This window comes from Vicugna pacos, chromosome 11 (genome assembly GCF_048564905.1).
Source record: "Vicugna pacos chromosome 11, VicPac4, whole genome shotgun sequence".
NCBI classification, from domain to species: domain Eukaryota; kingdom Metazoa; phylum Chordata; class Mammalia; order Artiodactyla; family Camelidae; genus Vicugna; species Vicugna pacos.
In genome coordinates this window covers 66,297,761-66,322,843 of record NC_132997.1, presented here as the reverse complement: position 1 = coordinate 66,322,843, position 25,083 = coordinate 66,297,761, and the positions used below count along the sequence as shown (strand labels likewise).

The 25,083-nt window shown below is 36.6% G+C and overlaps 1 protein-coding gene across 3 annotated transcripts in view; it reads right to left on the bottom strand.

Annotated features, from left to right (window-relative positions):
- A1CF (APOBEC1 complementation factor) overlaps positions 1 to 25,083 on the bottom strand; it is a 73,717-nt gene that overhangs the window by 30,803 nt on the left and 17,831 nt on the right. The window contains exons 1-3 of one of the 3 annotated variants that reach the window (XM_072971527.1): positions 6,465 to 6,526; positions 4,895 to 4,919; positions 120 to 260 (exon numbers count right to left, since the gene is read on the bottom strand). In XM_072971527.1, the coding sequence (XP_072827628.1) occupies positions 120 to 260; positions 4,895 to 4,919; positions 6,465 to 6,508 (210 nt within the window). In that variant the 5' untranslated portion in view covers positions 6,509 to 6,526. Of the gene's footprint in view, positions 1 to 119; positions 261 to 4,894; positions 4,920 to 6,464; positions 6,527 to 15,400; positions 15,545 to 25,083 lie in introns of those variants that run through there. The other 2 variants (XM_006206635.4, XM_031682469.2) reach the window with 2 other exon arrangements.

Here is a 25,083-nt window from a genome sequence, read left to right as displayed (position 1 = left end):
GCAATTGGAAGAACTGGAAGAGAAACCATCACTGACCAAGAAAAGTAACAGTGAAAGTGGGGTGAAGAGAGCAGTATTTTTTCCTTGAAAGATTAAAAAAAGGTCATATTTGGACTCACTTTTTCACATAATGGTATAAGTTCATCTTCAAAAAGGTCTCGGGGAAGTTTTCCAATAAAAATTTCACAGCCCCTTTCTGGGGGTGCAGCATCCCAGCCAGGTGGGGGACCACCATATTTTCTTTGTCCATTTTCCTGCAACTCCCATGTGGATTGTACAAGGGCGAGAAGAAAACAAGAGAATCTTTAGTTCCAGTGCCTCAATTATTTTCAAAATCATTTCACAAAATAAGGAGCATTCTTCTCGACAAGTAAGAGTATTAGACTGGTCACAGAATAAAAATGGAAGCCTCTGCAATGTGGATTTTTAACACCCTGCTCTGTGCTTCAGCAGTTTGCTCCTACATAAGCATTGTGAAAACTTGGAAAGTGCCAGACAAATATAAGGGCTTATGGTTATTTTTAAATGCCATTCAAATGCACCAATGCCTGATCATCCAAGGATCTGACTATAATTTGAATCTGGGGTTCTGATTTAAGACTGAAGTCTATGTGGTCTGCCGGTGAGGGTTCTGGAGCTGGACTACTTGGTGCCATGACTCATGAGCTGTGGGGCCTTGGGCAAGTGACTTGACTTCTCAGAACCTCAGTGTTTTCATATACAAAGCCAGGTTAATAGCAGCTGTCGATTAAAGGAGAAAATACATCAAATATGCATGGCACAGATCTCAGCATGTGATAGGTAGTCAATAGTTATTAATTCTCTTCTTGCCTCCCTGGATTTAGGCTGTTACATGTGCTGAGCAAAGCAATGTGAATCTCTAAGTAGATTAACATTTGACAGGGTGGACTGGGTAATTTTGAGGGTAGCCAGTGAGGAACTTAAATCTATTCTCAAAGCTGACAAGATGGTGAGAGCTGTTTACTAATGTTGGATCTCTTTGTGGGAAGCAATATGGTTATTAGTCCAGATAGAATTAGCTTCTTTTTTTTTTCCTTTGTCCTAACAAACCCTTGGTACATTCAATGTCCTTTTCGGGGACAGATAGCACTGATGCTTCTCTGCACTGATACGTTTATTTTTCTGAAGGTTAATGACCTAAAAGTAACTTCAGGGGCCCCAAAGTGCAATACAGACTTAATCCACCACCACTGAGCTGAAATAGTTCATTTTCCGGAGAAGGATACACTTACTTTCCACTTCGGCATAGCCAGAAATCTTTGTTACTATACTTAATTGTGATTTTTGGAGAAAGGAAAATGTAAGGGGCCAAATATCAGTATCATTACTAACTTCTACAATAATTCCTTGAAAAAGTTTTAGATCATAGAATATAATACATGATGTTGGAAAAAACAAGTCATGTTTAAAGCAAAATGAAAAATTCCTCAATGCATCGCCCTCTTACCCATGTGTAGAAGCAGTTACTGTTTGTTTGCCTTTCCAAACTATATGCATTTTTTAAAGACATTCGCTAGTTGTTTAAAGATGGTGTTTTGTACGAGAGCTGTTGGTTAAAAATCAAAATAAAGCAGCTTCTAGTTTTTCTGTTAAATGTTGTTAAAAACTAACGAGACTTGCTCAATCATTTTATAGGTGGTAGCACAAAGACCTTTCAGGTCATGGTATTTAAATGATGTCTGTGGTCATGATCACTTTGAATTCCTAATGATTGAATCACGTTGCTTTAAATTAAGAGAGATGTCGTAGGGGTGTTCTACCTTGCCTTGATCACTTTTTGCTTCAAACAAATAGGCACCTTTCATCTTCCTAAACATTTCAATATTTGCCTCAAGAGTTCTTGAATTTTTTCTTCTCCTATATTCTTGCAGGATTATCCAGGAGAAAAACTCTTCACTAAGAAATAAAATGTTTTATACTGAGGAAGGGGAAAAAAACTTAAGAATTCAATGAGCTATATCTCAACCAAGAATTTCCTAAAAAAGTGGATTTGATATTTTCAGAGACATATTTAAAATCATATTTAAGACGTATTTTATTTACCCTGTAGTCGCCTATAGAGCACTTACTACATGTCAGACACTGTTCTAATTCCCACACAGTATCGTGAGTTAAGGACTATTACAACCCCCATTTTACGGAAGACACCGAAGCTCACAGAGATCAAGTCATTTGCCAAGGTCATGTGATTGGGAAGTGGAGAAGTCAGGATTTGAACCTAGGCAGTCGAGGGTCAGAGTCCATCAGCTTAATCCCACTACATTTTGCTTTGTAGTATGGAAGCCTAATCACTTACAACAGATTCATACATTTAAGTGCTTATTTATGAAAAAGAAATTATCATGTCATTGAATTGCAAACTCTCTGCTACATTTAAAATCCTTCCCAATTTCCAGTCATCTTAGTACACGGGTGTTGGGAAGAACGTATCCCATACCTGCTGCTTACAGAGAGGTAGATCTCTGTTAACATCCTGCAGCCTACCTCCATGCGCTGACTCTCACCACCTGGTTGATGAGAAGCCCACTGAGGCCGTTCTGTACGTCTTAAAAGACTGAAGATACATGATTCAGTGGATTATTGGAATAGATTTAGTATAAAGTTGGTAGAAGTTTTACTCTTTAGGCCGAGGAAACAAAACAAACGTTCATCGCATAATATCACAACGGTCATTCCAGAATTTCCAATTTGACACGCTTTGTCCAAGAGTTTGAAAATAAATAAGCAACCAGCAGATTGACCTTTTAAATCTTCCCTTCAGTTTTCATGCTCTAATTGCTAAAAATGTCACCAAACTATTTTTGTGCATGTCACGTGTATCAGAGAATTCGTGGAGCAAAAGTGATTGGGTAGGAGAGATTCTTAATTCTTTCTGTTTCTGTAAACACTTGAAATAAATTCACCAAGAGTATTTTGGGGAACAACCAAGAGTCTAAATGGTGCAGAGATGCCATGAAGTTCAGGCACTGGGGGGAAGATTTGGGCTCGGAATGCCCCAGTGGTGGAGGTCCAGACCAATTTAAGACAGGCACTGGGCATTAGTCATGGGGTTAGAATAGCTGTCCATTACTCAGAAAGGACATTTGGGAGCTGGATTGCTGTATTTTAAGCACTATTTTAATAGTTGAGGAGTTTAAAATAGATAAAGCCCAGTTATAACTGCTTTCTTCTCCTGGCCAGTGTCCTTGCGGGATGCATACCCCCGGCAGCACAAATGTATTAATAGCTTGGAGAGAAAAAAATAGGAGATTTTGTTTTTCATGAGAGAATGTTCATTAAACTCTGGGATTTTTTAATTTTTCCAGCTGAAGACTTGGAAACCGTTTATTCTCTCTAGTCACACATAAAGAAGTGAAAACCTTTGATTATATAAATTGAAAATTAAAGACCTAATTCTAACTATAAATCCAGGAGCTTCAATTTAAATGCTGGATACTGAGCTTACCCAGTAACTCAGTTGATAGGAGAATTTGGAAATCCCTCCTGTCACAAAAGTTTTAGTCTTTCATGAAGGAACCATAGAGCCTTTAAGAAGTTCTACGTAACATCTTCTTGACCTTGGTTGAAACCCCCCAACCTTTAATAAATGATCGTAAGCAGTACATTTTAGCTTGGAGGACAAATAGATGGAGTTAATTTTGGCCATCTGGCATCTGATCTTTTTATACATCTGAGGAATCTGTGCAAAACTGCCTTTTCCTACAGGAGTTAAAAATGCCAATACTTGCTTTTCTAGTGTCCCTTGCAGCTGGGACAGTCATGATTATACTAGAGCAAAATTGAGTTCTGGTGCAGAAATTATAGTAATGCTAACTTTAGTGTTGAGTAGTCCATGAATGGTGGATAACACTTTCTTTATCATTCCAAATTTGTGATGTGGCTTTGGGTGTTATTTCTAAAAGCTTACTCTTGAATCTAGTTTTCCAAATCCAAAATTTCTGTAAACCAGTACCCTTTTAATAAACTCCTCTTCTGCTTAATCAGCCAGAGTTTCCCTCTATTACTTGCACATAATACTAACAGCAGCGAAAAGTAGCAGCTAACCCTGCGTCAGTGTATGCTAAGTGTTTTCCATGTATTAATTCACTTAATCTTCTCAACAAACCTAGGAGGGTGATACTACTATTACTTTAATTTTGTAGATGAGAAATCCAAGGCACAGAATGTGTCCAAAGCCCTACAAGCCGTAATTGATGAAGACAGAATTTGAATCCTGAGTCAGTGCTTGTATAACAGTTTTACTTTTTTTTTTTTGTATTATCCCAGTATGCTCATTTTACAGATGAGGAAACTGAATCCAGAGATATTACGTGACTTGCCTGAAGTTACACTGGGTTCATTAATTGCAGAAAACACTGGCCTAAAGGTCCTCTGGTTTTCAGTCTGGTGAATTTCTTGGTGTGTATACTGTTCAGAAGTCGTGAGTGATGACTTTTCTTCTCAGGTTTACTAGCCTCAAAATTTTGTATGCTGTGTGTCACACCTGCTTTCTGGTTCAGCTTTATCAAACATGGATGCCAGATGGTTTGCCATCTCCTATAAACAAGCCTGTTTATAAACTAGAAGGACACTAATTAATGAACCCTCACTGAGTCTGTTTTCCTGAGTAGTAATTTCAATTCATTTAATGGTTCTTTGGAAACTTTATATTCCAAATCTGTAATCATCTTTGTGGTTCTCTTTGGTCTTTTGTTTTTTTCTTGCTAAGAGGGAAGAAATCGTTTCTGTTTCCTTACTAAACTGCTTTCAGATGTTCTCCTACCCATTTTTCAGTTGACTATGTTTGTATTTATTTCTGCTCCTGTTTGCTCAGGTGCTGGACGATCTGTCCAGGCTGGGTGGCATTTCTAGGCTCCACAAGCATGCCAGTCACCAGGGCTGTACCCAGAACAGTGGTTCTATGGCCAGACTCCTTGGACTTTTCTAACAGTTGATGGCAGTGCATTGAGAACTGTTGTCTGTTGCAGCTCATAAATTAATACCATATTTTCCCAGTTGTAGATTTGTGAACTTGAATTAAGTTCCTTGTGAGCTTGAATTAAATTCTTTATTTGACATTATTTCTATAACTTTCCACCTGTATACCACCTATATATCCCAATATGGGATAGGTTTCAAGGCAAATCTAAGGATCCTTAAACAAGATGTACCCAAAGAGTCCTCTTAGATGTGATTTTACCTTCGATGTGCTTATCACATTGTTGTCTAAGGAAGACAGACGGTGCTGTAGCGAATATTCGTTTTGTTCCTCCTACATGAAAGATTTTGGCTGTTGTTTGTTTACCTGCACATCTTATTAAGGTCAGTGACTTCGTGGTGGTAAAATCTATTTTAGGCTGAGAATTTCTAGAAGGCAGGATTTATTTAACTTATATACTGTAGAAGTTGGCATTACCCTTATTAGCAATTTTTTTTACAATCTTTGAAAAGCATAGACAATATAAATGCCAGATATTTTTCTAAAAATAGGAAGAACAGTAACAGTTGTGATGCAAAAACTGAATAAGTAGGATGTTGGGATGTGTAGAAATGTGGAACTATAGTTAGAAACAAAGAGGAAAAATGAGGGCGTGAACATAATACACAAATATAAATTTAACTTTATCATGCAGCCTCGAGTTTCTCAAAATGTGGTATGTGAAGTAATATTACCAATGTTTATATTAATATACCAATGTTTTATTTTAATAGTTGTGCTTTTATTTTATTGTACATTGGAAAAATGTAATTATCACATAAAACCTCTCCATATTACCTAAGTGAGAAAAAGTCTACTTTAAAATCTCAGTATTTCTACTTAAGTTATTTAATGAATTCTAAATAAATATTATTGTTGGTAACATGTATTTGTGACAAAAATCACAAAGATGCAATGGATTTTGGCTCTTGAAAATTTACCTTTGTCTTCCTTCACAAAGCCCTCACATTTGATCTTAAAAAGATGTATAGTATGGTTTGTCCATGAAAACAACTATTAGCAAATTATGAATCATGTTCCTGTGTCACTTTGGAAGACTGACTGCTGAAGGCCTATTGCTTAGCAAAATAGTCCTAATTTCATTTCAAGTTATTAGTTGTCTTGGGGAGGCAGAACTAATTTGTTATCAAATGATGCATTGAATAATACCATCTTCTAATATTTTCCCTTTACCTTTAAGGATATGTGTGACAACCACTCTTTAAGAAGTCAGAATCTCAGTCATTGAAGTATTTAAAAGCAAACAGGCTTTTAAAAATAACTCATATTTTATAAAACTTCTTATAATATAAGTTTTTGGCCAATTCATGGGAATATTAAATTCAGAAATACCCTTACACAAAATGAGAAATCAGAAAACCTCTTTTTGGAGTGTACATGTTTCGACATAAGAGACCAAGTGAAATGCCAATTTACTCCTAAGACCCTCTGTTCACATTTGCCATGAAGGTCACTAATGGTAGACTGCAAAGCATGTATTATCTCGAGACCAGGATTTGCCGTGTTCATGCTCCCTTCTGGCTCTGGGCACGTGTCTTGTCACCCTGCTCCAATCTACAGGAACCTGTAAATTCCATCTAAGAAATAACTAGATGAAAGCTACACAGTAATTATTCTCTGTACCACACTCCCATGACTTTCTCACAAGCTGAGGGAATCAGCAAGGCATTCAGTCTTTCCTGACTTGAAAATTTTCACTTACAAAGAATGACTAGGTGATTTCAGAGGTCTTGTGGGGGTATTAGGATGCATGGGAAAGGGAGGCTGACTTTCACTCTATTTAAATGTGGAAAAATGTTCATAGAATGGTCTGAGTTAGTCAATAGGGTTCTTAAAGGGAATGTTGGAAAGATTTTAAAAATCAGTGTCTCCAACTGCATATCCATTTGATACCATTCCATTAATTACTTAATGACTTTCTTTGAATTGATTCACTTTCTTAAAACTTAGGCAAAAAAAAAAAATATATATATATATATATATATACACACACACATACATATATATCTCGTTCTCGTAAGTGGAGTATCAGTGTCACTTCCCACAAATGGAAGGTCATTATGAAAACAACTACCAAAGAAAGAAATCATAATCAAATTTTAACCAGACTTTATTGTCTACTAAAAGCTCTGAGCCCTAGTTCCGCTCTCTGTTTAAAAAGATTAGCAGGGTTTGGAGAGGTGTTTAAGATGTGCCTCCAATAACTAACTTTCCTCATCAGAAAGCTTAAAAGAGAATTGAAAATGGAGCAATTCTCTCACTATAAAATTCAAGGTTGTTTAATGCTCTGTCAATGTACATCACTTTAGCTCTCCACCCTGCACCTCTGAAACAATGTTAAAAAAAAAAAAAAAGATCTCAGCTGCTGAAGTCCTACCCAAATTCAGGATTGTATGGCTCTGTGATCTCACATTTTTCTCCCTAGCCCTATCTTTGCATTTCATAATAATATTTTGGCTTCTGAAGATCAAGAGCACTTATTTTTGGTTGCTGATCATTATTAAGCCAGTAATTTGAAAAATCCTGAAGTTGCCTGCAAACAAAATCTAAAGTCCAAAATCGCCATTGGTGCTTCTGTGTATTTGAGTCATGAAATTCACACCAATTTTTAGGCTGATAAGATGAAACACAACAGATTCTTTTAGTTTAAGGGAAAGGACTATAGTTCATATTTTGCGAAAATTTGGAACCTTACATTGAAGACCTCACATGGTAACCAACTCTCTATTGGGCTATTTAAGGAGAAATTCATTGCTGTTTGAAAATTGTTCCTGGCATGCATTTCTATTTCTTGGGCTGCTGAATTTCCCATCGTGTGTCAGGTACACACAACATGCACAAAAGGATTCATAGAGCCACTCCCTCGTTTGGAGGCTTCCACGCCAGGCTGTGGCATTTCTGGCTAGAAGGAGCGAGGCTTCTTAGGAACTTGAAAATAAAGTTAACCTGTAGGTGCCTGGAGTGATCAGCTTAGAGAAACACATGCCTGTGATGATCTACTGGTCCCATCCTGTTCCATGCTTAGTGCCACCTATTTAAAGAATCAGTGTTCATGCATTTGGTGAATGACCTACGTCCGTGGGACATAAACAGGAGGTCAGAACAGGCAATAGAAGAAAAAGTAGAACCCAAGAGCTATATTTTATCATGAAGTCAAATTCCTATTCCTGTCCCTAGGATTTTTGTGTGGTAGTTAGACAAGAATGTGAATGCCACAGTGTTCCTCCATCTGCAGCTCGCTGAGCTGGTTTAGTTGAAGCTGACTGTCAACTCTGGGATCCTTAGTAACTTATTTTTTTTGCTGCATGATTTGTAGAAAAAATTGCAATTTGAGAAATACCCAGGGAAAGTTACTAAAGCACATTATACCAAACCAGAGATGGGGAAGTTAATTTGAGGCACACTTAGCAGAGGGATGGTATCCTAATCAGATTTACATTGATCTAATGCCTTCCTTTGTATCTTATGGCTTGTATGTATTGAGGAATTAGTAAATTAAAATTAAAATATGTGGTTACATTGAAACTCCAAATAAGAGAATACTCATAGAAAGCTCAATTTGAGAAATGGGAATTGAAGTCTGTATTTTGTTCTTAGTTTGAGGGAATTATTCCCAGGAACAGACTGATGGCTGATTGAAAAAGGAGGAGCAGGATGAAAAGCACTCACTTCTTATTTATCTACTATAATCTTAATGAATCCCTGAAACTAAGGCCCACTAGTGCCTTCACTGCTGAGAGGTGTTACGTATTTTACGGATATTCTGGTACCAATTAATGGTTCCACCCACGGGGTCCTTTCTGCCAAGGATGCTGTTTTGTGCTTGGCTCCTTGCAAGGTTTGTTTGCTCTTATCCTCCAAGTCTCAGCTTCTATGTCATCTTATCTGAAGAAGGCCACCTGCCATTCTGTTGTTCCACCTGGCTTATGACATTCGTAACACTCTGATCTGTAAATTATTTTATTTCTGTTTTCTGTCTTCCCTTGAGTAATTTTCATGAAGGCAGGAACCAAATCTCTCTTTGTGAAACTGATCAGTAAATGAATAACTGAATGAATGAGTGTTCAGGCTTGAGTTGGTATGAGTGGGTAGGACGAGGAGTGATGTTTCTACTTCCTTTAAGGAATCTCAAACACCCATCTGTGTTATAGGATGTTTTCTTTAAAAACTGCACATTAACTTCTAACATAGAGTACTAGATTAAGAATAAGAATTGGGTGTTAGCAAACTTTTTCTGTAAAATTCTAGATAGTTGATATTTTAGGATTTGTAAAAACAATGCTTTGAAACTGTGGGAACCACTCCTAGCCTGCAATCACTGCAGAAACAGGTTGTGGCCACATTTGAGTCATGGGTCAGTTTGCTGACCTCTGACTTATGTCTGTCCTGAATTGTATAACTCTGGGGCTTGTTTGCCAACTGTAAAATAAAACGGTTGGGTTATATCAATATTAGATACAGATAGAACAGATACATAAAAATTAGAAAGACTAGCCTAATGAACCCAGGCACCTGTCACCCAGCTTCAGTAGTGAAGTATTTTTCATAAAATTTTCCCAACTTTTCTATTCCTAATTGAATGCATCTTAGAAATTTTTCTACCTCATGAGATATTTTTCTTAAATTAAAAATTATCCATAGCTATTATAGAAAGTTTGGAAATTAAATAAAAACACAAGGAAGAGAAAACTACCCTCATCAGAGATTACACTTTATTATCTTCCAATATTTTTTGTGAATAATTACTTAAAATTTAATTTGTAAACTGATATATACAGTTTTGCATTCTGAGTTTTAACTAAACATCAAAATTGGGACATTTCTCCATGTCTTTCTTTGAAATCACAGTATTACACAACTATATAATTTGGAAATATAAGGGTGACATATTTTATATATCTAGTGATATTTTATTGGACATTTAGGATATGTCCAATATTTTTAAACATTATAAATTTCACTGTGCTGATCATCCTTATGTTGAAATATTTGTCCTCATTCCTTTGGTCAGAGTATAGTCCGTTTTAAGACTCTAAACAGAAAAGTAGCGCCCACAGCTGTATTGTTCATTTAATGCAGTCTTATGTTGTTCTCTTTTATTTTGGATAAATTAATTTTCACTTTCATAATTTATATGTATTTTAGGTCAGCTCTGACACCTTATGCTTCTGTAATCCCAAGGCCTAACGTTAACACACTGTATTCAACAATAGGGATCAAGGAAACAAAACAGAAAAATAAAAACAGCAACAAAAAAACCTCTTTGTTGAGGACAACCACCTGATTAAGCAAGCAATGGTACTCTCACACCACATAAATATTTGTGTTGTAATGATTTTTAGAAAATAGATTATCAATAGAATACTTGGACAAACTGTGTTAATACACACCCTATTTTAAATCACTTAAAATAATATATAAGTATCCCAAGTTTACTTTTAAAAAATTCAGATTACTTGAGGGTGACGTTTATTAAACATATATTAGTTTTAGTTGTGGTAGAATTAAAACCGATGTAAACTGACTCTACATTGGGTGGAAAGTTTTATGAAAATGTTCACCGATGAAGATGTACTTTCGTAGTTTTAAGGAGAAAATTCCAGAAGGAAGGAGCATCACATGTCACAGAGTTGATGCCCCATGTCAGTAATGCATTCTGGAGGACAGGATAATCATAAAGGGATTTTTTTTTCTTTGATTCTCAAAAGAATTATTTGGCAGTTTTGGAAAATCTGGGAAGTACAGTTAAGAGTGAAAAAGTAGGAAAAAAAAAAGCCCCACACATAATTCCACTGCCTGGAGGCAAAGACTGTTTACAAGCTAACGTTGCGGCACACTTCTAAATCTTTCTATGTGGCATAATGCAACTGAGTTGAAAGTTTAATTTGTCAGCGTTACACAATTTTTATCAATAATATTTATTGAACCTCTACACATGCAGAGTATTGCATTAAGGTTCTTTGATTCTTTGATGTTTCTTTGATAAAAATTTTAGCTGTCGATGTCTGAAGGTAGCCAACTATTATTAAAAAATAATACCACAAAGCGTATTTCCAACCCCTCACAAGCACGTTTTATTGCATCAGTTTGAATATAAAAGACTGACTCGCGTTATTAAGTAACCTGCAAAATTCTATTTTTGACAGCTTTATTTGTCCTGCCAGTGATAAGAGGGCACAAATTAGTCACCCTCTATTTTTTGAATTCTTGTTTTGCAAGTATTCAGCATTCAATATCAGAGACTGCAAAGATACGGCAGAAGCAGACCCTTCAAACCCTAACTTAGCAAATACCACAACATTCAAAAATGTCATTTGATGGATATGCTCCCTGAATTGTATTAAAATGCTTATCTTCATTTTTGTACGGAGATTTTTTTTAAAAAGTAAACCTGGTGTTGCTCTTTTTCTTGATGATCGTATTAATATTTTCTCTAGTCCAGAGTAGGAGGACTGAAATATTGAGAAGGCTAAAGGATTTTTCCTAAACTGCAGAGTCTGAACCTGTGTCTCAAGACATGCTGGTTTCCTCTTCCAGTTAGTCCAGTTTGCTGACCAATGACTAGATTGAACAGATGCTAGAATCACAGAATCGTGACTCAGAGACAGGGTAGTTCCTGCCCAACCTTCTGGGAAATTAAGGCCAAGGGCAGTTAAGGGACTTGTTCAAGTCCATAGTTGTGTATAATAGAGGCTAGGTTAAATTATAGGTCACTCATTTGAAGTCTTGGGTGATTTTCTACTCTTTGCCGCCAAAATCAGAAGGGATTTTCCAATGATTCAAAATGATTGAGCTGAATTATGTATATATTTACATGTGATTGGAGGCTGTAGATCTAGATAGCTAGGTTTCAGAATTTTAGGTTTCTGTATTACTAGAAAATTTCTGATCCAGTAGTTCTGCTAACAAATAAGAATTATTTACAGTGAATCATTTTACAAAGTTTAGGCTTAACAAAATATTTTTAGGATGCTCTGACATAGTAATCTCTAAAATTTCAATCTTAAAGATAACATTATCACAACTCTTAGTTCTGTAAATCTTGCTGAAAATTTTGGCCAATTGCATAGCCTATAAATCTTGGGCAAGCAACCTAACTTTCTTTGTGCCTTGTTTTCCTTATCTGGAAATTGGAGATGATCACAGCAACTACCTCATAGGTTTGTTGTTGGGATTAAATGAATTAATAGATACAAAGCAGTTAGCATATAAGTACCTGATAAATGTTTACTATTTTGTTATTGTTATTAACTTGTGATCTAAATCCTCACTATTATTATCTTTTGAATGTAATTGAAAATATAAGACCAAAGCAATATTCAGGTGGCCCATAAATTTTTAGGGGTTTTTATTTGAAAACGTTTTTAAATTATAAAGGTAAAATAGCCCTATTGGTTTTTTTCCTTCATAATGCAAATGTTCTTAAATAATTAGGTTTATGAAATGATCTCCATTGCTGTTTGTCTCTTTTAAATGTATTTTGTTATTTGTAAGCTTTTTACATAGCTCTAATATGTTACAATTTTCTGTCCTGCAGAATTTTCTCAGTGGTCACCTAATGACTGATATTATTTCATTTGTAAATTTTTAAGAATTTTAAGATGGAATGGGATTCTTTTGGCCTCTCGTTTGGGTATGACACTATCCCTGGACCACCAAGCAGGACAAGGAGATAGCAGGGAGCTGTTAACTGTTTTGTATTCTTAACTGAACACCCTTCCCCATTCCTGAGTTTAGAAAACTACCCTACCGCTCCCCAACCCTGAGTTTAGAAAAAATATTGGAGAGTTTGAGAGGAATTTTTGGTGTTTATTCATAGATATTCGGAGACCATTACTAGTGTGTTGTAAATCCTGGTTCCCACTAATGGGGAGGAATTTTGAGGAGCTTCTCAGTTCACCTAAAGCAAGAGAGAGGAGTAAGGAAACATTGCATAGAGCTTGGGATGTATGCCCTGCAGTTGAGAACACACTAGGCTGGTGGGTCCAACTCACTCCTGAAATACCTACTGTGAGCAACGGGTTGGCCGGCTGTTTTGACGGTGGTGAGGAGAGGTGGTTGCTTTGTGTCACCTGCACCTCCGGGTTTCATTGGGTCAGAATGTGTGTTTCCAGGGGACTAGAGTTTGGGCAGATGTAAGAATCAGGGGTTATCTTCCGTCTTCTCCGAGAGGGATGCTTGGAATGTCAAAGAGAGCTCTGAAGGAGGAGACTGAGGCCCAGGAAAGTGGCCAGCCAGAGCAGAGTGTAGCAAGGTGAGAGACCCTGGCGATGGAGTGAAGGGTGACTTTGATGATCCTACAGAGGATCCCAGGAGCTTTACACCTGCAGGGCCCAGAGCCCAACACCGGTGTCAGTTAAGTAAAAACGTCCCTGTCCCCTCTCCTCTTCTGCTTCAGCTGAGTCAGGAATTCTAGTTAGTAAACCGGTGTAGGAAATTATGCTTCTGAAAGCATAAAGGAGAAAAAAATAGAAATTGCCCTCCAACCTGACATATCTGGGGAAGGGAAATAGCTTTAACTTTGAATGAAGTTACATTTTTATTATCCTGGACTTGACATATTAATTATTTAGTGGAGAAGCTTTTATTAGCTGAAAGTTACCAGAAGTCATGAGACCTGCCCTGAATTTCAACTGAGGGAAAAGAAAGAACCTGAGCCCAGAATAAAATTAAACGGACAACATATATTGTTTTAGGATTATTTCTTATGAAGTTCTGCTTGTTGAATGTAATGATATATTCATGGTTAATAATTTCCTTTTATACATTGAGGTTTATGATGTTGAGATATTAGAAATAGTGTCACACTAGACAGGTTTATATATGTATTTATCTTTATATTTCAGATCATTAGAGATTTATTCCCAGAAGGGGAATATCTTTATGTATGAATATTGACAAATTGCTTTTCAGAAGGGTTTATATGCTCTCCATCATCACTGTCTTTGCATGAGTGTTTCAGATACAAAAAAGTTAAAAAGATAAACTCATTTAAAACATTTTTGATTTTATAACATGTATGAAACTGCTGATTACAAAAGGAAAAAAAAAACCCTTCTTTTCAACTAACTGTACCTGAGCATATATTTTAAAAAATTACTGTTTTAAGTGGATCTGTTTTATATACTATAAATTCTATAGAATTTTCTCTATGGATTATGAAATACCCCTTTATGTGGGAGAAGACTGCATAAAGATTTTTAATCAGGCAATCATTTTGAAGCACATTAAATTTGGAGATGAAGATATTTAAAAGTTTATTAACGATCCTAAATAGACTTTTATTAAGCATTAAAAACTAGTAATACATTCGTATCTCCTTTGACTTAAGTGAAACTTTCAGAAGTCTACCATGAGATAATACTTTTTGAAATCTTAAAAAACCCTAAATACTCTTCAGTGTGATGAAAAATTAGAAATAATTTTGAGCATTACATTGTCTCTAACAAAGCATTCTATGACTTAGAAGATTGTTGCAAAATGTACTACATTCAGTTTTCCACTGATCTGACAAAGGAACATGTAATAAAGGACACTGCTGTATATTTTATTGTTATTCACAAATGACTTTCGTATTCATAACAGCACAGAGATTTGGTTAAGTTAGGAAAGTATGTGGGTGAAAGATAATGGCTGAGAATTAAAATACTTTGTCACACTGTAAAAAGAGCAACATTATTTCTTCAAATAAGATAATTAATTTGTATGTCTAACATTAGTTTGCTTTTTAATGTATCATAAGCTCTCTAAAGGAGGTTATCATAAAGACAATAATAATATACAGGTAATTCTTGACAACCAATGACTATGAACAGACAGCTTTAGGATATTATGTCTTCTCCTCTTTTCAGAAATGCTGACCATGGAGATAAATGATTGTATACCCTGAACTGATTGGGTAGTTATTATGAGAAAACATCCTAGAATAGCTGGGCTTACCAAAAGTCAATCTTTGGAACCCTCATCTAGAGGTTGTTTTGTATCTGTCGTCAGAAATCTCTCTGGAAACTAAGGCCAGTTCCTGGGTAGTTTGTTCTCTGCTGATTTTTGAAACATTAGCTTGGTTCTACTTCACTGACAGCTTTGAGTGATGAATTCCAGCTGCCTTTTCTTATACTAAACTGGCCTTTCAAAACTATGATAGTCTTTATGACTGTGAACATAGCTCTGCTTCCAAATGACAAGGCAAGATTGAGTTGATAACCCAGAGTAGAAAGAACATCACCTGTAAGGTCACCTGCAAAGCTGAAATGATCCAATCTCCTTTCCCCATGGAAAGGAACAGCCATCTAAAGAGTTATGCAGCTGACTGATCACATTGTGCACCTTAGGACCACTAATATCCCCACCGCTCTGTGAATTCAGCAGTGAGTCTCAGCAGATGTCACAAGAAATTCCTACCTGGACCAAGCTATATCCTGTGCGCTGGACCAGTGCGCGGAGGGCTGCTTCCTTCTGGGTGCCGCTCAATCCATCCCCGGATTTGTGATTTGATTCCATTGAGAGTGATTATCAGCAAAAAATCAGGTTAATTAGGGTTGCTCACTGAAACCAAATTTAAGATAAATTAAGTAAATTACTATTGCCAAGTCCAAACTTGTCCTTTTCATGAAGGACATCTTCAGGAAACATTCTCTATAAGTGAGTCATTAAGGTTAGAGCAACTAACAGACTCCCACAAACAAGGTCACTCAAATGTCCTTGTTAAAAGAGTCTTTCCTTTAAAATGTTCAATTTTAGTTGAAATTTAGAAAAAAATGAAAACGATCCTTTTCCACTTAGAATGCAGATGAGTGATTCTCAATCCAATTATCTCAGAATGTCACCAAATGCTCAAAAACAAATTTGTTCTTGCCAATTAAAAGAATATGCAGAAAGGTCTTTGCAGATGTGGAAAGAGAGCACTGTTACTATATTGAATCAACGAGGTTACGGTCTAGAGATCCGGAAAGTTTTAGCTTCATTTATCTGTTATGTCTGTTACCTAAGACATTTCTCTACTTATTCTCCAAAGATAAATTTCTAAACCAGAGTGTGCTGGTGTCAGATTTGCAGAAGTCATTATGCAAATTATTCTGTAATAAAAATGTCACATGGATTTTAACAAAACACAATGGATCCTTTTGAATGGTGTTGGAAGGGCCTACTGACACCTGGATTATATATCACACAGACCACTCAAGAGGGCATGAAACCTATTGTGAGATCTAGGAAATTAGAAAAATTTACATATGTCCATGTTTATGTATGTGGATATGAGTACGAAATTTCATCATTTTATTATCTATACTTTATATTTCAACCCCATTCCAAATGTGATAGTTGCTCAAATTCACAGGTTCCCAGGGCAAGCACATGTCCATGGTGAAGGTCCCAGGCTATGGTGGTGCAAGGCCCTGTAGGCTCCCATGTACAGAGGGGAGTGTGTTGATCTGCTGGGTTAGAGTAGGAATGATTCAGTGAAGGTTCTGTGCTGGGTTTTCACTTCTGTGCTTAATGTTCTTTGCCAACTAAGACAGAGGAAGCTTATTTTACAATGTTTTGAATCACATGCAAGTCTAATGTATTTCACTGTTGGGCCTTTAAAAACTTCTCTGTCCTGTGCATTGGGATTTCCTATACTGCTTTGGTTTTCATTTAAAGATTCTGAAAAATGGACCATTAATAATTCAGGGAATGGGTAAAAAATTGGGTGACAACAGTGAAGCTGAGATAATCGTTTCAATAAAATGCAGCTTCAAAGTATTCTGTTTATTAAAGTAATAGAATAAAAAGTTCCCAAGCTAATAGACAGGCATCATCTAGAAAGTAATATTTTCAATATAATGTAGAAAACCATAGGAAAAAAATGAGATTTCCAGAGAGAGATGATTCATTAGCAGTTACAGGGATCAAACAGTTTCATGGCCTGAAGATAAGCCTGGCCATTCCTGCCCTCAGCTTTTCTCAATTCTTGCTTGCTTCTGACTCAGGTCAATTCAGTTTCATTCATTCATTCTCTCAAGAATATTTAGTTAGTGTTCTTGGTATGCCAGCTTCACTCCCTGTCCAGCTTTATGGACACATTTATAGTGTAAATACTCTTTCTGTGGCTACTTTCAAGGTAGGGGTAAAATAAGACCTGTATTCAGTTTATAATCCTAACTGCTGGTGATGCAGTCATAGAAACCCCTATGAAACTACATACATCCTCTTAAAAAATAAAGCTACAAAAGGCATTTTGAAGTTTTAGAAAGAAACTAGCCTTTAAGACAAATTCTAACTCTTGCACTTTTCCCAAACATTGGGAATTGTAAGTTCATCAGCACACTCTCACATGCTCCCATAGTGCTGGATTTAACCTATAAGGGCAGGGAGGCCATGGATGGACTGGGTTCTAATGAGGTTAGTCTTGCGTGTCTTACATATGTTTGAAGGCAAAGTCTAGTATCTTTTAGCCAAGTTGTAGATTTGCTCTTTGCTGAACTTCATCTTCTCCCTCAAAAGATAGCGATTCATGGTGAAACGACAAGTTTTATTTGCAAAACCTAACTTTAGTTTTGGTTAATTATTAATAAAGGTGGCTAAAGATATTTTGAGATCAGAAAGGACTTTTGATCATATGTAGGTTCACCCTGACATTATTGAGAAAATCTGTATAACATCTCAATATAGTATCAAGTCATTGGAAATCAGGACATAGAAATAAAGTTCAGAATTTGCCATAGAAGACACTTGATCGTCAATGTTTATTTCTCGAAAACAACACCCTCTTTCAACACTGACCAAAGCTAAGGGGTGAACTTGAATCCAAGGTAAATATTTTCTTAAGCAAGTTAAACTTTTGTTAAAAAATTTGGTCAGTTTGAAAGAAAGGTTTTGCAATACATTTTCTGATTTAACACCTCTAATTCAAAACCTATACAGAGCAAGCATTAAGACCATTGGAGCTCAAGGAGGGCACTCATAAGCATTTATTACTTACTCATTCAGAAATTAGTTACTGGTACCTACTATCATCCAAGAATTTTTTGAGACACTGAGGATATAGCAGAGAACAGGACAAACCCCCCTTCACCCCAAAATCTCATGGAATTTTATGGTGGATGAGAGAGACAATAAATAAGGTAAATAAGCCAAATGTCCACTGTGCTTAGGATAATTTATAACATGGAGTATATGTGTCGGGGGGAAGAAATTTTAGACAGTGCAGTCCTGATAGAGTGAATCAGGGAAGAGACCTCGGTGAAGTAAAGGGTGTATTTGAGGAAGAGCCTTCCAAGAAGAGGTCCTGGCAAGTGTACGGGTCCTCAGGTGAGAGCTTGTTGGTGAAGCGGTGAGGAGGCCCACATGGAGGGGGCAGAGCTGAATGAATGAGAAGTGGAAGCTGGGGTCGGGGAGGTAATGGCGGACCAGGTCATGAAGGGCGTTGCCGGTCACAGTAAGGACTTTGGCTGTCGCCCTGAGATGCAAAGCCAGAGAATGGACAAGTTTACCAGGACCCCTCTCGCCATGGAGGAGACATCGAAGGGGATTGAAGGCTGGGACTAAGGGGAGGCAAGGAAAACAAGTAATGTCTACACTCTGGTCCTTTTTTTTAAATTTAAAATTTTGTTATTTTGTTCATCATGGATTTGTGGGTATAAATTTGATTTAAAATAATATTGCACTAAAGTATCATTTGTCTTGATTACTGAGTTTTTTGATGCCTCTTGCATTTTTGCATTCGAGGCAGTGTCTCACTCCAGTTGGTTAGAGGGATCTAGGGGAGAAGCAGGGAGACCTGTGAGAGACCACTGCAACATCTAGGAAAGAGATAGGGGTGGCGTAGACTAGAGAGATGATCGTGGGGGTGGTGAAAGTGATCAAACTGTGGAATATATTTTACAGATAAGTTGGATGCACTGTGAGAGGGAAAATGAGAACTTGAGGATATCATCCAGTTTTTTTGCCTGGGCAGCAAGAGGAGTAGAGTTACCATTAGCTGAGATGAGGAATAGCGAGTTTGTGGAAGAAGAGCAGGAGCTCATTTGGAGGCACGATGATTTTGAGATGCCCGTTAGGTCGCCATGTAAAGAGGTTCAGTGCACTGTTAGATGTACGAGTCAGAATTCTATGGGAGATTGACAGACAGGAGATGTTAATTTGGAAGCTACCTGCATAGAGGTGATGGTGAAGCTGTGAAATTGAATGAGATCTTCTAGGTACTGAGTGCAGAAAATAGATCAAGGACTGATCTCTAGAGTACTCCGACTTTTGGAAGTCAAAGAGGCAAAAGAGGAACCAGCCAAGGTGAATGAGATGAGGCAGCCAGAAAGGTAGGAGGCGAATCAGGCGAGTGAAGTGGGTTGGAAGCCAAGTCAGAAAAGGATTTTGGAATCAAAATGGTCAGGGGTGCCAGGTTCTGCTAAGTCAAGTAAGATGAAGCTTGAATAGGGATGCAGACCCTGGAGCTAGACGTCCTGGGTTCACATCCTCATTCTGCCCCTTACAGTGTGCCCTGGGAAGGTTCCTTAAGCTCTTGGTAACTCTCTCTCTTCAACTGAGGAAGCAACAGTATTTCTCTCGGGCTCGTTGTGAATATTCACGTGAGCATATATGTTGAAAGGGCTTTGGAAGACTTCCTGGAACATAATAAGTGCTGGGTTAGTGTTAGGAATAGATAAATAACATATAAAAGGAGAAAAGGAGAGGCAATACTAAGTACTCCCAACTTCTCAGATTGTGCAGTAAGAAATTCCAGGGGTTCGCGGAATAGCATGGTTATCTACATGAGAATGGCTGAGAGAAGAAGAGGGCAGAGAACTGGAAGTTGGGTGGATGAAGTTTATAGGCAATATTATAGGAAAGAATCATGGACCCTCCTCCCCCCAGCGTCAGTTTGCTCATTTGTGAATTGGGGTAACAGGCAGGCTGTGACCTTGCACTTGTGAAGATGAAATGAGGACACTTGTGTAGTGTTAGGTCCAGCATACAGCAGGTACTCCACCCCTGACTGCTACTGGTGGTAACTCATGTTGGAGAAGTGGAGGGGAGGAATAGCAAAGAAATTCCAGAAAGGGTCTGCTGGATGTGACAGCATTTCCTTTGTGTAATTTCCTTCCCTTCTCTTTCCTCATTCATTCTGACAATGACATTCTAATAATGCAAAACACAAAACAAAACCCCAAAACAACAAAAAAACAGAGATCTCTTCTAGCTCTGCCAACTTGCATTAATCTGCCTTCAGTGTCTCCTCATCCTCTATTTTCTTAGCAAAGGAATACTTTGTTCAAATGTGTACTTAACACCAAACCTGCCATATGAAAATGCTCCCCACTTTTGTTCCTCTGCCTCCATCCAGTGGAAACTGAGTCTTAGTTTCCTAACCTACAAAATTGAGGACAATACTGGTTCCTACTTCATAGGGTTGTTTTTCAGGATTAAATATTTAAAATGTATTCATATTTAAAGTGGCTCCTGACACTTAATAACTACCCAGGAAGTGTTAACTATTTTATTATTAATCTCTGATTCCAAGGAGTTGAATTGCAAAACCACTTGCTGGGAGGATAAAGTCCCAAGTCCTTAGCATGAACATCACCTCTTCAAGACTAGCTCCCAGGCTCCCCTCCCAGTGTCATTCACATCCCCTGCTACTGGGAATTCTCATGTGTTCTTACATTTCTGGGTTCTTGGCTTCAAATGCCTTTTCTTCCTTCCTTCCTTCCTCCCTTTCTCTCTCTATATACATACAGATATATATATATATACACACACACACACACACACACACATATGTATAGTCAGTTTACAATGTTGTGTCAGTTTCTGGTGTACAGCACAATATTTTAGTCATGTAGGAACATACATATATTCGTTTTCATTTTATTTTTCACAATACATTACTACAAGATATTGAATATAGTTCTCTGTGATAAACAGTATGAACTTGTTGTTTATCTATTGAAATATCCTTTCCTTCCCTTCTCTTCTCACATCTCACCTCACTACAGTGGTCCTGTTGACCCTTCCAGACTTGATGGAAACATTGTCTGCTCTGTGATGCTTCCTTTGATACTCTCTGTGGGCAGTCTTAGGTGCCTTGTCCTTAATGCTCTCAGGAAAGCTTGTACATCCCTCTGCCGTTGCAGACAGTACTGTAATTATTTGCTTACCTAACTAGACTGCGATCTATCTTCCTGAGAGTAGGGACTGCACTGTACTCATCTTTGCCCGGAAGGCTTAGCCTGACGTTATGCTAAGTGCTCAATAAATACTTGGGGAACAAATGGAAGACGTTGGATCAGCTCTTCATAAATTATAGTGACTTGCACTGGACCAGAAGTAAAATGAATTTGCATCTAATCTCCTAACGCATATTATTATTCTTGTTCCAATCATTTCCTGAAAATTCTGTGCTAGAATTAATCTACTTTCTATGAGAAATTGATTTGAGTGATTTCTCTGCATTTATGAATGTGTCCTCATATTTGGGAGAGTAAAATTTTATAAGAGTAAAATTTTGTGTGCAAAGCAGTTGAAAAATAGAGTTGACATTTGGATTCACTTCTTTTCTCAATGCCTTTCTGGTTTTATATTTGAAATATAAAATACATACATATATATATATATATATATATATATATATATATGTATAAAATACTTATATTAGAGCCTATTTGATGAAGAAACAAGAAGCTAGAAGTTATTGGTGGTTCAAGATTTCTGCCTTCCTGAAAGTCACAGGTGGATTGGAACAAACAGCTCACCTCATCATTTGGCTGAGACTGTTCAATAGAAACTTCCAGAGTTCACTGTTAGGACAGATCAGAGCTGCTGTTCCTGACCCTTGACCCTGATGGCCTCCAGTGCCAGTGGGAACTGGCTCAGGGAAAGTGGCAGGAAACAGAGATAAGAAGGAAGCTGGAAAAGAGAAGCAGATGGGGGGAGGGGTAGATTATGGCTTTCTCAGATCTAGAGCTGTCAGGAAGATACTGTATACTGCTCTTAAATTACAACCCTAGTCTATAAAGGAGAAAAGCATCCCTAAAAAATTGTACACACAAATAAGGTTCACATAGAAAGCCAAGTTGTGGAAGAAAAATATGACAACATAAGAGAATTTTAGGTGGTATTTGTTATCTAGATTTGTCTGAACTTATGGCAATGTGGGAAGCCCTAGTGAAACATAAGTTCCCTCTGCTATGAAAACAGAGAAAGTGGGAAAGCAAGTTGTTTGTTTGTTTTTTAAAGTCCCTCAAAACAGTAAACTGGGAAAGACATGAGACAAAGGTAAGAGAGGTTCATGACGGAAAAGCACACTTAACAAGTGAAGAAAGAATAGCTTGGAAAAGCAAAAGCTGGAATAGAAGCTGTGAATGAACGATAGGCAGGGGAGAATGAAAAGGAGATGAAGGATAAAGACAGAGAACCAAAATCAGAAGATTTCTTGGTGAAAAACTAAATGGAGTAATTATCCTCAGTGTTAACAAAGAGGTCAACGCATGTTTAAGGTCAGTTACAGTCATACAATGCCAGGCATTGTGCTAGACACTTTTTAGAGTAGGAAATGGAGTAGCTTTGTTAGTATTATCACTTCTGTCTTATCTGTTTTTTTTTCCAAAGAGGACAAATAAGGAAACTGGATGGGCAGTAAGACTGTTTCTAACTTGGTAAGCAGAGGAGAGGTGTTCTTTGTGATTGGGGAGGCCTGTACTAACAGTGTGCCCAGGTGAATTTCAAATTGATGAAATTCACTTGCCATGGGGACCTCTCCAACCCAGATCCAGTTTTTCCCCAATGCTTTATTGTGCGCTGATTTTGTATGATGTAGGCTAGACATCACTCCTACGCAACATACAAGTTATGCAAGTGGTTTTATCAAGAATTTCAGTCTTCTAGTCTCTCTGGGGAATTTTACACAGAAAGAGTTCCAAATTGTATTCAAATGGTCTGTGAAGGACTTAGGATCAAAGTTTACACACTGGCCTAATAAGGCTAAATAAAAATTACTTTGTATTACTTGATAAAAATATAAATTAGTTTTAATATTCTAATATTCTCTTTGGGAAAATGTTTGCAGTCAGTTGTAGGCTCATTTTGAAAGTGATTTAATGTGATAGCCCTTTATCTGGCCATGCATCATGACCCAGAGCAGAGTTAACAGAGAATATGCATACGTAAAATTCCAAAGTGTAGGCATAAAAACACCACACAAAGTCCTAATACATGGCATCTTGTTTTTAAAAAGCAATATATATCAGCAAAAATTAAATTAACGAGAATCCCTTCTGTGTTTTTCAGGTATTCAATGAATCATGGATTAATTTGGCCCTGGTCAGTTTGGGCTTAGGCAAGGCTTAAAATAAAGAAAAATAAAACTTGTTCATAGCAGGTGTATGAATTTTACCTTTAATTATTGACAAAATCTTCTTTCTATAGTAAGTTTCCCATTTTTAGAGAAGGACAAGCTTGCATTTAAATTTTAGTTCTGCCATCATGATTTTAACTATTCCAAGACACCGTTTCCTATTTTAAAAAAAGAATAGGAACACTGATACTTAAAGGGTTTTCTTTCCTTTTTTTTTTGGTAAACAAAGGATCAAATAAATCAGATAGTGGATATGAGCGCATCTAACAAAGTGCTTGGCAGACAGAAGATGCTCAGTAAACAATCCTTGTTTGTTCCTTATCTGCTGCTGTGTCAGTTGATTTATTTAGCCCTCACCTGTGGTTCTCTGAATGGGTATTCTCCTTTCTAGAAACTGTTCAAGGTGAAGAGAAATGCAGTTTTGAATGTATTATCTTGACTTCTTTAATATTGCTTTTGTTGCTGGTGGTGGTATTTTTTTTTATTAATTTTAATTTTAATTTTAATTTTAATTTAGTTATTTTTTTCAGGCTTTCTAGAGAGTTTTTTTTTAACTGAAGTATAGTCAGTTTACAATGTTGTGTTAATTTCTAGTGTACAACACAGTGATTTAGTTATACATATATATATATTTCTTATTTTTTTATTACAAGCTATTACAAGATATTGATCGTAGTTCCCTGTGCTGTACAGTAGGACCATGTTGTTTATCTATTTTATATATAATAGTATCTCCAATCCTGAACTCCCAATTTATCCCTCCCCCCACTTCATATTGCTTTAATAATCCAGTTATTTCATTGGTTTTCATTTCTGAGTAGGAAACATCTTTCAGGTCCTCAATGTGTGCGTGTGTGCGTTTCTTGTAGAGTGTGTTAATGTTGTAATGAAAATTAGATACAACTGAAACATCCGGTGATAAAAAAGTAATATACGAATAAAAAAATACAGCTCATAAAACTGTTCTAGGAGAACATGTAATTTATGCAGCTATTTGTGAAATATAATCAAGTAAAAAGGCAGGTTACAAAACAATGTGTAGTGTTAATTTTTGTATTCATATGACTAATTATAAAAGGCCAACTGGTAGTATCTGAGTGATGCATAATGAATTTTTTTATCATTTTTGCTTATTATTTTGGTTTTATATAATACAAAGCTCTTACTTTAATTTAAAAAGTAAATTATGTTAAATGAATGTCAGTGAAAACTGGTCACCAAAAACTGAGATGTGGTCAAATTCTGTTCTAATGAAACTGTTTATTTTCAGCATTTCTCTAATAAGTGATAATCATTCAACTGAAGAGGCTAAGAAAAGAGCAAATAGACTAAAAGAAATCAGAAGTAATTAAAGATAAAAGTAAGTTAATAAAACAGAAAAATCTGCAGGCTTGATAAATACATGTAAGAACTGATTGAAGAGATGGGTAAATTAGCACACCTTTGGCAATCTTGACAAGATAAAAAGGAGAAAACATTTTAAAAATAAAGGAAAAATGAATATAACCACAGATTAAGACACTTTTTAATCAATAAACTGAAAAATTAGATGCAGTAGCCAATTACCTAGAAAACTGAATTTTTAACATTGCTTTAAGGGTAAGTTAAAAATATAAATAAATTAACACCTGTAAGATGTACTGAGAAAAATTCATTATTTTCCTCCTAAATAACACAAGGACCAGATGGTTTTATTAGGCAAGTTTTATAAACTTTAAGTTTTCTTAAATAAGTTTGAAAACTAATTTAAGAA